Raw genomic sequence first — 16,741 nt, forward strand, 5'->3', positions numbered from 1 at the left:
AGTTAGAGAAATAGTGACTGACCTCATAATGAAAATATCTGTGACAATAATGGTGCATGGAATTCTGGTGATGGTTGAAAAACTTTCTTGAAATATATTGAAAAACTTTCTCCCAACATATCTGAAGGGACTATAAGTACAAATAAATTCATGGAAAAACATTTGAGACTAGCTGTTCCACAATAAGAAACTCTAATATTGTTGCTTTAAAAGAATTAAGCGGCTTTACTTACTTACTGTATCACTTAATGCAAAATATTTACTTACTGAATCACTTAAAGCCTTTTTTGAGCATGTTGAGAGCTCCTAGATATGAATTTTAATCAGAAAAGTTTCCCTTCCAAAAGAGACTAAATTTAGGCACAGATCCTAAACTTTTCTGCTTTTCTAGGAATGACTTGGTAAGCAAACCAACAGAAATCATGGATGATCACACTGGAATCCTTCCTTAGAGACAATCCCAATACTTTAAATTTTGACTTATTAAGGATTTAAGGAGACTCTGTAATTTCACTTTTGAAGTTCTATACTCATCAAATAATCAGTCTTTTAATCAGTTTAAATTGTGGTCCTAAAGATAATTCAAGTACTCTCTGTTCTGAAGGTTAATGAATACTATTTTGAAAATTAGCATATATATGAAGACATATATAACATATAGGGCTATTAGTTTCATTACAAGAAAGAGAGTAAGTAATTACATACTTTCAAAATGTCCAGCTGAGCACTGTATTTAAATATTACTTTACAGAACATAAGGAATGGATAATAAAAACCTGGAGTTAGTAGAATTCATATGCTCCCCTCTCTGAATGCAAGAATGTGTATTTTCTCCTCAGTCTCCTCCTCATTGCTTCCCATCCTCTCAGCTTGTCAATTTTACAGTCCTTTGTGCAAAAACTTGACCTGCTGCTGAATTTATTTCATGGGGCTTTTCCCCTCTGAAGGGTTTGTAATGCAAAACTTTCAAGGTACAGCAGCTGCAACAAACTCCCTCACTGGAGCCTGCCTTGCTGCACACATTGCTCTTGGAGTCTCAGCTGCCTTTGAATCCAAGCATTTCAGAAGATGAAAAATAGCATGGTCTCAAGTACTAGAATTAATGCTGCTCAATTTTGTTCCTTTGCTGTCCTGTCCACAGCTGTGTTGTGCAGAATTTATTCAATCAACATGTTCTTTGCTTCCCTCATAAATCAATAGAGGGAAATTTTATCCTCTGGTACCTTTTAGAGTGTTTCTCTCTAATATGCCTATATTTTATATGTTTTTGTTGATCCTGTGGATTATTTTTGTTGTGAAAGTCAGTAAACATAACGTTACCAAAAAAAAATTATGTCATCTGTGTACAACAGTCCTGGGTAAATGTAAAATGTCTGGGCATGGACAGAGGTGAGAGAAAGGGAGGGGGAAAAACCCAAGTAAGGACAAAAGCAACTGAATGTGAAAAATCCCAGACTACTTCTGTGGTGAAAATGAACTCAAATAAACCACTCATTGTCTCAGTCACTCCAGTATTTATAAATCCTCTTGCTGTCATGTAAAAATATTTCTAAGACCTCTTACCTATCTAATATTGAATACTCAACTCCTTCTTTTTTGCTAGAAGACTTTGGCACATTTCTGAGATCCTGGACTGTGACTTTACATGTCTTTCACCTCTTTGAAAAGAAAAAAACCAACATTTATCTCAGTTGTTCTTTCTAATTATTTTTATAAAGTGCATTTATTTTTCATTATTAATAATTATTATGGTTTCATTTTCAGTACTTTTCCTATTGAACTTATTTTCACTTTCTGAACCTGTGCAATCTTCTCTGATTGGAAAACAAACAAAAAAAAAAGCTGCCAGAAACATAATTTAATTTCCTTCAGTATTTTACCACACTTTTTTTGCTATCAATCTGTATAATTATATTGTGTTGGACTTTCACAGCAAAGTGTTACACATTTATTTTTACCCATTTCCATGTGCAAAAAAAAATCTTTAGAGAAATATCAAATTGCCTACCATACTATTTATCTTCAACACTTAGTATTTTGTCAGACAACTAGGTCCTGGAAGAAGAGAAAATGTACTCCTTACATCACAAAGGACAGATGTCATCAAAACTGAAAAACTTTGGTGGGCAACTACCAAAGAGTACTTTTATTTTGTTTAAGTTTTGGGAACTAACTTGTGAAATTTGATGTTAAAAAATTAAAAAGCAGAATATAATATTAGAAGCAACATTATAAATATGCTATTGAGAACTATTTGGTGGCTTTTGAGGGCCTGGATTTTTGAACACATGTATTTTCAGGAGTAGAAACCTGAGAGTTGCTCCTGAACTAGAGACCAGAACTGAAAATACATGACAAAAGAGGCCCCCATTTCAAACTTGAGACATAGTTTTGGAATTACTCTGTGTCTGGGCTCACTTGTCCATATATAAAAAGGAAAATAATCTTATTTTTATAAGTGTGAAAATCAGAAAGAAAGAAAATTGAGTGTCTGTCAAAAATTCTAATAACCTTTCAGAAATGCATTTTTCTCAAAATTAGCCAGCCCTTAATAATATAATAAAAAGTAAAATTACTCTGCTGCTGGCTTTTGAAGCATGACATTCTGACATTTCTCTGATTCAAACCAACATTTCTAAAGAAACTTTTAAGATAGTGCCTAGACAAAACACAATATTGAAATCCTGCTCCATTTCTTTTGAAATATAAATAGACAGGCTCCCATTGATACCAGTGGGAATGCACGATGACCTTTTCCTAATTTGAACACACAGAAGTTGGAAATGGAGATATTTGAAACCAGTAATGAAGCTTACAGCCTGAATAATACACCCTGCACTGCTTGTCACTCTTATTGTGCAATGCCATCATTTATTCACTATGCTAATGGTGCAGGTGAGGATTTTCTTTCAAGGCAATTTAAATCAGTAATAAACACGAACCCTTTTGATCACCCTGTTACTCATTAATTACAAAACCAAAATATCTTCACACTGTAGAATTCATTTGCTCATTTTCTCCTGGAATGACCATACATTCTGTACAGATGGAAGTCTATACAATTTTTATAATGGCCAGCAGGAGTTTTTGTGCCTCCTGATGATAAAAGTAAAGGTTTTGATTTTTCTAAAGACTAATAGAAGAATATTTCATAAATATTCAGTCATAGCATGACACCTACTCAAACCTATTTCAAAGCTGAAACAAAATTGGGAATAATTGAGACCACTTGGAGATGCAAAATGAGGAACTACTCTGTCCTGTTGCTGAATTTCTAGGTCAGGACATACAACTGTTCCTTTCACACCTGATTCAGGAAAGGTGTCCCTGCCCATGGCAGGGAGCTGGAACAAGATGATCTTCAGGGTCCCCTCCAGCCCAGGCCACGATGATTCTGTATTGTTACAATGCTTTGCTGAAGGAGTTCTTGTTCCAGTCACAGCTACTGCCACATGGATAGAGATTAAATTGCATCCAGAACTGCACCTTGGTGTCATTCTTATCATAAATGATGCTAGAAAATACACTACATTCTTCTTAATATGTAAATAATGCCATTAGTAGATTGTGGTGTTACTCAGTGCCATTTAATGTAACCACAGTATTTGCTGGCTCAGAGTTTGGATGTGGACCCACAGTTTGCATTTTCCAAATGTTATGTTTTAAGCCATTGCATGCTTTGGTTTGTTTTCAGCAGGTGGTTTGTGTATGATGTAGCATGGCTGTTCATATGTGGTGGGACAGGAGAGCTGCCATGACTTTGGTAGTTATTAATCAGGGAATTTTTGAAGAAAATTTTTTGAGGAAATTTTCCACACTAGTTTTAAAGGATGATTTTTACAGAACATACTGAGTTGGAAGGGACCCACAAGGATCTTCGAGTCCAGCTCCTGGCCCTGCACAGGACAACCCAAAAGTCACACCATGTGCCTGAGAGCTTTGCCCAAACACTTCTTGGGCTCCATCACACTGGTGATGTGACCACTTCCCTTGGGAGCCTATTCCAGTGGCCAGCCACCCTCTGGGTGAGGAGCCTTTCTCTAATGCCCATCCTAAACCTACCCTGACACAGCTTCAAGTCATTCCCTCAGGTCCTGTCACTGGCACAGAGCAGAGATCAGTGCCTGCCCTTCCTCTTCCCCTCAGAAAGAAGTTGTAGACTGCAATAAACTCAGACTAGATTTACATTATTTTAAACCGCCTGAGGTTTTTTTTAAGCATTTCTGAATATTGAAATTATCTATCATTATCTATCCAAGAGATGTAAGCATTTTAGGAAAGGTGATGATTTGCTGTTATTTTTGATGGAAAAAACCCGTCCCTTCCTGAGGAGCTATGAATATGTGACTTATTGATACCTGCAGGCCCGGTGATTTGGAAGAAGGGATAACCAGGAAGGAGAGAAGAAAGGAAAAGGAAGAAAAATGGAAAAGGGAAAAAGTCAGGGAAACGAAAGGGAAGCAGCCGGCAAAGCAGCCCAGGGCATCTCCCTCAGGTCCTGGCACCGTCACCAGAGCAGAGATCAGTGTCTGCCCCCGCTCTTCCCCTCACGAAGAAGCTGTAGACTGCAATAAATCAGTAAATAATGTAAATCAGACTACATTTACATTATTTTAAAAAGCTTGAGGTTCTTTTTAAGCATTTCTGAATATTGAAATTATCTATCATTATCTATCCAAGAGATGTAAGCATTTTAGGAAAGGTGATGATTTGCTGTTATTTTTGATGGAAAAAACCCGTCCCTTCCTGAGGAGCTATGAATATGTGACTTATTGATACCTGCAGGCCCGGTGATTTGGAAGAAGGGATAACCAGGAAGGAGAGAAGAAAGGAAAAGGAAGAAAAATGGAAAAGGGAAAAAGTCAGGGAAACGAAAGGGAAGCAGCCGGCAAAGCAGCCCAGGGCATCTCCCTCAGGTCCTGGCACCGTCACCAGAGCAGAGATCAGTGCCTGCCCCCGCTCTTCCCCTCACGAAGAAGCTGTAGACTGCAATAAATCAGTAAATAATGTAAATCAGACTACATTTACATTATTTTAAAAAGCTTGAGGTTCTTTTTAAGCATTTCTGAATATTGAAATTATCTATCATTATCTATCCAAGAGATGTAAGCATTTTAGGAAAGGTGATGATTTGCTGTTATTTTTGACGGAAAAAACCCGTCCCTTCCTGAGGAGCTATGAATATGTGACTTATTGATACCTGCAGGCCCGGTGATTTGTCTAACCAGGAAGAAGGAAAGGAAAAGAAAGGAAAAGGAAGAAAAATGGAAAAGGGAAAAAGTCGGGGAAAGGAAAGGCAAGCAGCCGGCAAAGCAGCCCAGGGCATCTCCCTCGGGTCCTGGCACTGTCACCAGAGCAGAGATCAGTGCCTGCCCCCGCTCTTCCCCTCACGAAGAAGCTGTAGACTGCAATAAATCAGTAAATAATGTAAATCAGACTACATTTACATTATTTTAAAAAGCTTGAGGTTTTTTTTAAGCATTTCTGAATATTGAAATTATCTATCATTATCTATCCAAGAGATGTAAGCATTTTAGGAAAGGTGATGATTTGCTGTTATTTTTGATGGAAAAAACCGCCCCTTCCTGAGGAGCTAAGAATATGTGACTTATTGATACCTGCCGGCCCGGTGATTTGTCTAACCAGGAAGAAGGAAAGGAAAGGAAAAGAAAGGAAAGGGAAGAAAAGTGGAAAAAGGGGAAAAGTCGGGGAAACGAAAGGGAAGTAGCCGGCAAAGCAGCCGTGGGCGTCTCCCTCAGCCGGGGGGCGGGGCCAGGCGGGGCCAGGGGCGGTACGGCCCCGCCCCAGTCTCGCGATGTGCGCTGGCCCCGCCCCCAGGGGTAACGGCCGTACCCGCCGGGCCTCGCGGGCGCTGTTTACGGCGGCGCAGCCAATGGGCGTGCGCGGCGCGCGGGCGGCGCGGCCAATGGGCCGGCGGGGCGGTGCGTTTGAACGGCGCGGCGCGAGCGCAGGGGCCCGCGCGGCCCGGCGCGGTCCGTGCGCTCCCCGCCATGCCCGGCCGCCCCGACGACTACGAGGTGCTGCTCACCATCGGCGCCGGCTCCTACGGGAAGTGCCGCAAGGTCCGCCGCAAGGCCGACGGCAAGGTGAGCGGCAGGGGAACCGGCGGCAGCGCAGCTTTGCCGCTGCCGTGCGTCCCTGCCCGGTGCTGGCGACTCTCCGCGACACTCGAGCGGCTCTGGCAGCCGCGCGGCCCGGCCGCTGTCCCGGTCACTCCACAGGGTGTTTGTGCCTTCGCAGATCTTGGTATGGAAGGAACTGGACTATGGCGCGATGACGGAGTCGGAGAAGCAGATGCTCGTGTCGGAGGTGAACCTGCTGAGGGAGCTGCGGCACCCGAACATCGTGCGCTACTACGATCGCATCATCGACAGGAGCAGCACCACCCTGTACATCGTCATGGAGTACTGCGACGGGGGAGACCTGGCCAGCCTCATCGCCAAGTGCGCCAAAGAAAGGCATGTGGAGTGTGTTTGGAGTGTCTGGTATGGGACTTGGGCAGCCCGGGGAGAAGGGAAAGTTACTTTGTAACTTCTGAGCAGTTTCGGGTTTAAACCTCTGGGCCCGACAACTCTTCTCAAACGTGAAAGGTTTTGTACGAAGTTACGACAGCGATGGGAACTGTGCTATTGGCTGCATCACCCGATTGGGTGTTGGTGCTGAAGTATAAGAAACCCCGAGCTCTCCTGGGAGGCAGATGCTGTTGACGGGTTTCTGGCTATGAATGGGGTTAGGAACATAAACCAGGAGGTTACAGCTCTTTTTGACAGGCAACATGGTCTTCCCCTTGAGTAAAACTCCCGGGGTTTATGAGGACGCCAAAGTGTGTGGAAGGGAGGAGTGGTTTTGAACGCAATGTGAAAAGCTGTTTTATCTGCCTATATATAAAGCTTGGAGAGACATCAAGTTGATAAGTCTTCATCTTGGTCTAATCTCCTACTGAAGTATAGTGTCAGTTTTCACATTCTTAGGTCAAAACAAGTACATGACTCCACCTCTTTGTGAGGATAGCCTAAAACAGTTGTGCAGCTGCCTGCCAGCATCATTGTTTTCATTTAAGGAAGTTTGTATTAAAAAAATCAGCCCCGTTTTGGCTGTTACTATATGTGTGCTCATTATTAATAAGTGCCAACATATTGTTATCTTAAGTGATCAAAGGGACAGATCTCATCACAAAAACATCAAATTGATGTTTGTAAATAATGAAAATGCTATGTGTTTGTTAGATGGTATGGGAGAGGGAGGAAATACTGCAGTTATTCTGCAATGAAAGCCTCAATGTCATCTAACATATTTGCAGTGATTTTTAAAAACAATTAGTTTTAAAGGTTGAATATGTAGATGCCTGTTGCTGATAGTGCTTATTTGAGTGGTGTTTTATGACATTACCATGAAAAAAGTTATGGAACTAAAACTGGCAGTGACTTATCAAACTGATGTGTGTTCAGAAAATCCATTAAACAATGTGTTTGTTTTGCAGGCATTTCTTGGATGAAAGCTTTGTTCTCCGAGTGCTGACCCAGTTAACGTTGGCCCTGAAGGAGTGTCACAGACGGAGCGATGGTGCAGTTGCTGTGCACCGGGACCTGAAACCAGCAAATGTCTTTCTAGATGGCAAACAGAATGTGAAACTTGGAGACTTTGGGCTGGCCAGGATATTGCGCCATAACACCAGCTTTGCCACAACGTTTGTCGGCACTCCATATTACATGTCTCCAGTAAGACCTCTTTCTATACCTTATCTTCCCTTCTGCCCCTCCAAGGTGTGCTCTGTTGGTCTCAGAGTCCATGAATGTTTGGGAGGTTTTAATGAAGCCTTATTGGTCTTAAATGCAGGTGACTTTTTTCATAAAGTATGTGTGCTCTGGAGACAAGGTTATCCTGCAGTTATTTTCATCTCCTTTCTTCCCCACACAATCAACTTCCTTCTAATAACAGTTGCTCTTTGCTGTATAAGTTTTGTTATATTCTTGGGACACTAGAGGTGTTGGAGTATATTGTTCCTGAAAAGGAATAGGGAAGTTAGAGACCTTTTATGCTTCATACTGTTAAGGTAAAGACCTTATTAAATTACCTTCTAATGGTAGGATTTTAAATTATAGTGGAAATGAGCAGGAATTACTTATTTCCCTGATACAGGGCACTTTGTGTGGGAAAAATTAATGTTGACTGAAATAGAGTTGCATCAATTAAAGATTTGCTGCAACCGCTTCAGTCTTCTACAGTGTAGTACTGCTACAAATAGTTAAAATCCTTCTAGTAAGAGTAGATATGGATATTAGTTAAGATGGAATATTAGAAATTGCTCCAGTATATAATGGTTTATTTCAGGTTTGAATAGTAGCTGATTATCCTGCAATAGTGGAACCATGTCTTTGTAATAAACCTAAGATTGTTCTCTTTCTTTAGGAACAAATGAACTACTTGTCATACAATGAGAAATCTGACATCTGGTCGCTGGGATGTATCGTGTATGAATTATGTGCTCTCTCGTAAGTAGGGTAGTGTGGTAACAAATGTGGAAACATAACTGCTAATGCAGGTGTGCTTGTATTTTGTGTAGATGAAAGCTTAAAAGTTTCAGAGACTAGTCCTAGATTCTTATTTCTCTATTGGTCTTGACATTAGATAGTCAAAACAAACCTTGACTGCAGTTTTTTTTTTTCATAGTCTGATACTTTTTTTTTTTTTTCCTGAAAATAAGTCCTGTAAAACTAGTGAAAGAATCCAAGAAAACTTTTCTTCTTCAGGCCTCCATTTACAGCTTTCAACCAAAAGGAGCTGGCAGAAAAGATAAGGGAAGGGAGGGTCAGGCGAATACCATATCGTTACTCAGATGAGCTGAACAACCTTCTCAGGGACATGCTGAATGTAAAGGTAAGAACCAATTACTAATTTCTCCACCTGTGATTTGAGCTAGTACTGAAATACTGGTTTTTCTTCTCAATTATGAAACATACCTACCTGAAGTAGTGGTTGTTATCACCTTGTCACTGGCAGTGTCACTTGTAGAGGAAGGAGGGAGGAGTTTGCTCTGAGTCCATCAGAGGCAGCAGTTCAAGTGTCATGCCAGGGTCACAGAGTGCCAAAAGGTGGCCTCAATATTGGCTTACATGGGGTTTCCTGATTGCATGCTTATTTGAGGCCTTATAACTTCAGGGTTAAAATGGTTCCAGTGTGTTTAGGAGCTGGAAGGGGCCGTTTTTTCTTCATTTTAGGGTTGGCTTTATATGGCTAATGTATATCTTGTTCCCCTACACCTGGTGAGGAGATATTGAGGAGAATACGGCAGGGGCAATAAAGTTGTAACAAGTGCCAAGCCTTCAGCAGGCATGGACTGTTCAGCAGAGTGTTAGCTGAGCAACGTGCTGGCAGCTGCCTCTACAGGCTCACTCGCCCCCTTCTGACTCTGCAGGGAAGGGGGTCCCTGGGCTGGGAGACACAGTCATGCAGCTCTAGAGCTGAAGGCTGAAAGCTGAACAGCCTTCTCCCTTAGCTTTTATCATCCTGCTGTGCTACAGCTTCCCAACTCCAGTTTTCTCCAATCTCTCCTTTGCTTTGTAACACCTTAGCTGATCTTGCTTGGAAATCTCTGACCTCACTGTTTCTCCTTACAGATGGAACCTGTTGCTAATGCCTTTCCATTTCCTAATTTCCTTTAGGATTACTGCCGACCTTCTGTTGAAGATATTCTGCGGCATCCCTTGATAGAAGATATGGCAACAGAAGAACAAAAGCAGAATTCTGAAAGAAGATGCCTCAAACTGTGGGAGCCAGAAAGGCTGCAGTTCTCAGATGTTGTAGTAAATGAGCTGAAACGAAAGGAGCAACAGTTACAGGAGCGAGAGCAAGCCATTAAAGAGAGAGAACAGCGTCTGGAGCGTATGCTATTCCATTTTGGGAAGGGGGTGGCAATGGGATTCTGATTCAGTCGGAGGAAGAAAAAGTAGACAGTTTTCACAACCCTCATTTTAATGCACTAAGATACTGTAGTACTTCATTCACCACTAGAATTGTGTCTAAAGACCAAACCAAGAATGCTAGGGGCTTACTCTGCTATACTAGCTTCTTTTTTAAGTTACTAAGATAGACTTGGTAGTTTGGATATGGAAATCTGGTTTGTGAAGATTGTTAAACCTGAGTGGCAATTAGGAAAGTATACAGAAATGTAGGGTCTGCACTGTGCAGTGTAAGTTGCTTTTTCACCTACTGTGTAAGTAAACATTGCTTATTCTAACATGTAACCTAAGATGAGCCTCATGCTGGAAAAAAAAAATCTTTGAGTAAACTGTCAATTGCTTTTATAAAAGCTGCTCCCCACAGGTAGCTTACCTGTGAGTCTATAGATGGCTGGTCCTCAAGTGTTGGTATTTCCTCCACATGAAATATCTCTCTGCATATGCAGTAGGCTCTGCAATACAGTTTTTAACCATGTGGATTTTTTTGTCTGAGCCTGAATAACAGCTGCTGCTGTTGTAAGCAGGGTGTTAAATCATAGTTGGATTATAATATCTGATATATAAATATTTAAACCTGGTGTCATGTGTGCCACGAGTTAATGTGCAGAAGAGAAAGTTGCTGTCTCTTTGTTGCATACACATCAGAGTTTGGGACAGAAGCGTGCCTGGCATTTCAGAGTACTTGTCAGTGCTTTATTAGTGCATTGATAAAGGTGTATCTACACAGCAGTAACCTTTGTTTAGAGCCATAGAATCAGAAGTGTGGGTGCACCTGACTGGCTATTACTGCTGTCTTTCCCTGTAAGAGAAGCCCACCATGCACAGTCACTCTAACATTTACATGTTCAAGCTGCATACTGCCGTATTTCTGCTTCCAGAGAGAGAACGGGAGCTCAGTGTTCGGGAGAGACTGGCAGAGGACAAACTTGCTAGGTATCTTACTAACCTATAATAGTCTATATTAGAAGCTCTACAGTCTTACAACAAAAAGCTTAAACTTCTCTTCCCACACCAGAGCTGAAAGCCTGCTGAAGAGGTGCAGTCTCCAGAAGCAGCAGCAGCAGGAGGTAACGTGCGCGGAAGGCCCAGGTATGCAAATACTCCGGCAGGCGCTTGCACGGGTCGATGTAGTCTGGTGTGAGCAGAAGAAAGCCCCTGGTGCTCAGCGTGCTCACCACAGTCCCCTTGGGGAAAGGCAAAGCCCACTTATGGCTGCAAGGTTGAGAAGAGACTTTTGATTTTTCTGCTTTGCAAAAGGACTTAATGAGTGATGCTCAACCATAAGCCTGAGTTAGCACTGTTTGCACTGCAGTTTGGTGCTGTCTGAGAAATGAGGTTGTTGTGGTGACCCAAACCTTTCTCAGAGTTGCACTTATTTTATGTGTGGATGTCTTTTTACAGACCTTTGATTTGGTTAATTTAAATAAAATTGTACATGTCTAATAAATTCAGTTTTCATTAAACTTCCAAAAGCTTCAGCATGGGAAGTACTATTTTTTTGCAAGGGACCCAGCTGTGACTGGTGGATGCATCATATAAACTATGAAGAATACACATTGCTATTATAGAAAGAAAAACTCATATTTGAAAATGTACTAAAACACTTCCTGACTACCTCTAGTCCAATCTGTTTTATGGTAGTATTTTATACTCACTTTGCCCTTGGTTGTTCATTCTTTGCTATTGTAAGGGTATCATCTGTTAATTGCTCCCATCTGTTATTATTAAAAATAATATTCAAGTATCTAAATGCCTTTTTAAATAGTGGTAGGGATAGTGAAGGGCTGGGTCAGAAGTAGTACTCTAGAACAAAGATGTGTGAACACTCTTTAATGTGCAGTAACCCTCTCTTCATTTAGTTTTGGTCTGATAAAGCAAGATAAGCATGTCACTGCCTCCAAAGCAAATAAAACTGAAGTAGCTTTTTCTTTTTTTCCAAGAAATGCCTATCAGAGCAGAAAAGGACACAAGTAAAATGCCCCTAGCAAGGGAGTGCTTGAGCTGTACCTAACATTTCTGTCAACTTTGGGAATTCCACCTGTCTCAACATCTTGTCTGACATCGACACATTAAAGAATTTGAGAACAAACTTGCTTTTGGCTTTCTGATGTTGCATCTAAAACTGGATGACTGAAGGCAAATGAGCTTCAGCTCTTACTTCTGTTCTCTTCTGCATTTCCCACTCCTTTACATGATATTTGACCTTACCAGGCATATTCGTTTTTAAGGATAGGCAAAACCTGTTTGTGTGGTTAATACCTCAAGCTGGATAATGCAGCAAAGTGAACATAGTTATTATAAAACTGACCAAATTTTTCACTATCTGTAGAGCATGTGATTTGCTGCCCTTCTATTTCATTCCATGGTGCTCTTGTAACAGTGTTTCTAAAATTATGCCCATTCTCATACAAATGGACCAAGTGTTTCTCCAATAGTGGTACTAAGATTGCTTGCTTGTGTTTTCAGTTGCTCAAATATTGCTGTATTTTTCACAACTGGGTTGCATCTCACACATCTCTTAGATCCCTAACTTCTCCTAGAAGTCCATTGGGTGGTTCACTTCACAATAATATGGAATACCAAAAATCCAGGGTTTTTAAGACTGTGTCCTAGACACTGCCCTATTTTTACAGGGATGTTCTGATTCTTAGTGAACCATTTAATGTTAAAACAGACCTGACTTACATTGATGAAGCTAAAAAATGCTGAAATATTTACTGGCTTTTAAAATTCATTCTTGCTCTTTTGTGCTTATTGCATGTTTGCTGTAGCCTCATAAATTGACAATTAAGGCTTCAGTGTTGAGATTAGAATAGTGAGACCTCTGATTAAGTAAAAATCACGCTTTAAGTTGGGCCTTGTGAAGTTGGCTCTTATGTGAGGCAACTCAGCTGTTACAGTAGTTTTTGATGGCAGTTTTTCTACTCTTAAATCATTGACTGCCTTTTGATGGTGGCATGCTATAGGATATTCTATGAAAATTCCTGTTCTGAAGGCTGCAGTGAAAGCAGCCTGTTAATTTTCAATTCACCTAAACTCATTACTCACCAAGTCAGAGCCTAATTTGTACCCCAGTGACTTAATACAAGGATGGAGTTGGAATGATGTGGGTGAAGTACAAAAACCACTAGCCAGGTTGAGTCTACCCTTGCTGTGAAGCAAAGACAAGTTTTTTTCAGTAGCTGAAAATTCATTCTGCATTTTCTTTTGGAACTGGCTTATGTTACTGTTTATTTAATTCCTGTCCTTCAGAAGAAACATGTCTTCTTTCCTTAATCAACTAATCTTTCCTTAGGTATTGGGAGGTGCACCCTAAAAACTACTATGGCATATATCTTTTTACCATGATCATTTAAAAGGCTTGTTTTCAATTTTTTTCTCAAAAAATAGAAAATAATTGTTGCTATTAACAGAGATGCATTTAATTAGATGACTTAAAGCCATAGGTAGATGACAAATTGGGCATCAGGGTTAAAAGCAATAAATGCTGGAAGATGCACTAATGCAGTACTTTTTGATTTCTTAAGATAACACACTCCTGCTTCCCCTTTCTACAACCAAGAAGAATTCACACTATGATGGAACTGAAGAGAAAGCTGTACCTCATAATATGGAAAACTATTTCCTTTCCAAAGGAAAAAGCTCTGATCTCAAAAGGCGTCTCTATGCTGCAAATCTACGGGCTCAAGCACTGGCTGAACTGGAAAAAAACTATCAACTAAAGAGCAGACAAATCTTGGGCATGCGTTGAAACTGTAACAGATACATTTATCTTTGAAAAGAAGATTAAATGTATAGGCAGATACTTGTGCCTCCCTCTCTTAAGCTAGAACCTACTGAGAAATTATTTTAGCAGTTATACAAACTCTTCGTTTATGACAGGTAGTTTATGATAAATGGATAAGATGCTATATGATGAAAATAGGTACTTTTGATACCAAATAAAACAAACTGAATTAATTGTACTATTAAAGAAAAATATTTTGGTCCTCCTGTTTACCATACTTTACTCTTCTGAAAATATAAAGAATGAATATATGTAAATTATTTGTTTAAAATCTGATGTGAAAAACTTTTCAGGTGAAAAATGTACAGAGAGTTTCAGTCTGTAGGTTAAAATGTTGTATGTAATGCACAGTTGTTGATAAAGGAAGTGTTTATATTCTGTATATGTGGGAAAACAATGCCTTCTTTTCTGCACTTGTAAATATTTTTTAACCAAAGAGCCCAAAGATTTTATCCATCTCTTCCTGCTAAGTAAGTGCTCTATCAAAGTAGGCTGCTTTTAACTTTATGTTTTGACTAATGTGTGGGATGGGTCAGAATAACGTAACTTCTGAGTTTATATTCCTTTCTGCCTGAGCAGCTGAATGTCTTGTCCATCCTCCTACAAGGCCTGTGCCAGGGCAGGGCATTTGAAATAGCACCTTCTTTGCCTTGCCTTGAAGCTGTGCTATAAACTGATCCCCTGAGACTGCTGTCCAGGATGGGACACCATCCAGTGTATTAGCATCTGGGTTTTGGGGTGGGGCAGTTGTCCTTTAAACAGCAAATCCTTATGTTCTTGAATAACTTGTGGAACCCAACAACAGATCTGCTCTAGCAGATTCTTAACAACCCAGCAGAACTTAACATTTGCTTGTGGAATGGTTGCTGTTTTCACCACAACCTTTGCTTAAAAGAATTAGACATGACTATTTTGTTTGCTGATCTAAAACTACCAATATTTTGGTGGTCATTCCCTAGCAGTAGGTGTGATGGGAATGTGCCAATGTGTCTCAGTGCAGCTTTCCTCTGCACTCATTTGTATTTCTGAGGCTGCTCACACGTATGTGGAGGATAAATCCGCCCGGTCACCATGTTTGCACACTCAGGTTTTTCTGTTCTGTGCCTGAATTACTGCATTGCACTGCAATACAGTTCTGGCCTTCATGTGGATCTTTATGGCTTAACCCATAAAACATTAAAGGGTAGGATACAGTGGTGTCAGTACAATTGATAAAAAAAAGGATTCAAGAATGTTTTGTCTATAAAATGCAGCTATCAGTGAAAGGAAAACAGGCAGCTAAGAAAATGAATACTGATTTATGAGAGACTATATTCAGAGTCACAGAATGGTTTGAGTTGAAAGGGACCCTACAGAACATCTCATTCCAGCCTCACAGCCATGGACAGAGACACTTCACTAGACCAGGTTGCTCAGAACTCCATCCAGCCTGGCCTTGAACACTGCCAGGGACCATTCAAGAAACATCCATAATTTCTCTGAGCAATCTGTTCCAGTGCCTCACCCACCCTCACAGCAAGAACTTCTTCCTAGGATCTAGTCTAAACCTACTCTCGGTTAAAAGCCATTCCCCCTTGTCACAACGTGCTCTAGTGAACAGACTATCATCTTTCTTGTGGGCTCTGTCCAGGTATGGGAGGGCCACAGTTAGGTCACCCCAGAGCCTTCTCCTGGCTGAACAATCCCAATACTCTTACTCTTTCCTCACAGGGGAGGAGCTCCATCCCTCTAACCCTCTTGTGAAAGGGCTGGCGTTTGCAAATGTTTTTTCCTTTAACACAACCAAGGTAAGAAAATGGCTTGAGAGCATTTTTTTTTTTTTCTCTTGGGACACACGTTTCTCTATTTAAAAGTAAAATGCCTTAAGAGAGCACTGCCTTTGGCATTCCTCTTCCTTTAATACTCTAGTAACCTCAAGATGGCACTGTTGCCTTGTCATTCATAAGAACATCCTCTCTTATACATACATTCAAAATCTAATATCTTATTTACATTTATTTTTACCTGGTTTGTTTTAAGAACTTTGTTGCAAGATGCTGACTTTCTTTGGCTACGGATGCTTTAGTACTTGCTGGTGCAATTAATTATAATTATCTCTGATTTGCCATTTTGCATCTTATATGCATGCATTATAAAAAGAGCTGAATCAAAGTCCTGCTTAACAACTATACTGTTATGAATCCGAAATGCTACAGAGTGTGCAACTGTATCAATCACAGTGGCAGTAATAAATGAGAACAGCTTAGGTTACAACTGTAGCATTTAGCTGCTTAACTGTATTCCTTACAGCATCTTCTTGAAGTATTATCAGTCTAATATGATAAATGCAGTATTTCTTGATGTTTTTGAAATAAGAACTTCCTACCAGTAAGTGTCAAACATAGTAAAAGGCATCCTGGAGATGGTCTTCATTCTCTCTCAGGATTTCTGCTTTGGAATACTGAAATTCACGTTTTCCTACAAGGGCATTATTGTTTTTCCAACAGAACGTGTGCAGCATTGGAATCACACTCAGGATGCAATTTTCAAATATATTCAGGAAATAGAACATTCACAAATAGAACATTTATAGGAATGGTGACTGCTTATGGAGTGCTTCCAAAACATTGCCATCATGCTGATGGATATACTAATGTCTTAGGGAAGTGTGTACATATGGATATGGTACAGTTTAAGCCTTACAGAATGATAATAATGGTGTACACTGTGGAATGTTGTGAGAGAAATTAATTACTGTTTAATACAGGAATTTTAATAATATGATTAGTTGTGAGCACCTCTGAAATTGCAGAAGTTTTATATGCATAGAAACATCAAGGATAGCCAGGAGGGGAAGTTGCATCATCTTTGAAAAATACAGTCCAGTCTCCTGGTTTTCAACAGTTATGCCCTGTCCCCTCTGCTGCCAGCTGAACAGCACTTAAACAGTGGGAAAGTGCTGGCCACCTGGGCACATAAGAAACTTAATGAAAAT

At 40.4% G+C, this 16,741-nt stretch overlaps 1 protein-coding gene across 1 annotated transcript; it reads left to right on the forward strand.

The window, feature by feature from the left end:
• Positions 1 to 5,959: 5,959 nt before the first annotated feature.
• Positions 5,960 to 14,164, forward strand: NEK2 (NIMA related kinase 2). The gene is made up of 9 exons (XM_058802187.1): positions 5,960 to 6,107; positions 6,262 to 6,479; positions 7,502 to 7,739; positions 8,431 to 8,513; positions 8,772 to 8,898; positions 9,684 to 9,903; positions 10,859 to 10,913; positions 10,996 to 11,069; positions 13,508 to 14,164. The coding sequence occupies exons 1-9, from the start codon at positions 6,012 to 6,014 to the stop codon at positions 13,729 to 13,731; spliced, it is 1,335 nt and encodes a 444-aa protein (XP_058658170.1). The 5' UTR covers positions 5,960 to 6,011; the 3' UTR covers positions 13,732 to 14,164.
• The last annotated feature ends 2,577 nt before the right edge of the window (positions 14,165 to 16,741 follow it).

This window comes from Ammospiza caudacuta, chromosome 3 (genome assembly GCF_027887145.1).
Source record: "Ammospiza caudacuta isolate bAmmCau1 chromosome 3, bAmmCau1.pri, whole genome shotgun sequence".
Classification (NCBI taxonomy): Eukaryota; Metazoa; Chordata; class Aves; order Passeriformes; family Passerellidae; genus Ammospiza; species Ammospiza caudacuta.

What these genes read in the sequence shown, in the direction of transcription:
- NEK2 (XM_058802187.1), top strand. Translation starts at nt 6,012, where the DNA reads ATGCCCGGCCGCCCCGACGACTACGAGGTGCTGCTCACCATCGGCGCC. An exon ending in GAGAGAACAGCGTCTGGAGC is followed by an intron (nt 9,904 to 10,858) that starts GTATGCTATTCC and finishes TTCTGCTTCCAG; the next exon opens with AGAGAGAACGGGAGCTCAGT. An exon ending in GCAGAGGACAAACTTGCTAG is followed by an intron (nt 10,914 to 10,995) that starts GTATCTTACTAA and finishes TTCCCACACCAG; the next exon opens with AGCTGAAAGCCTGCTGAAGA.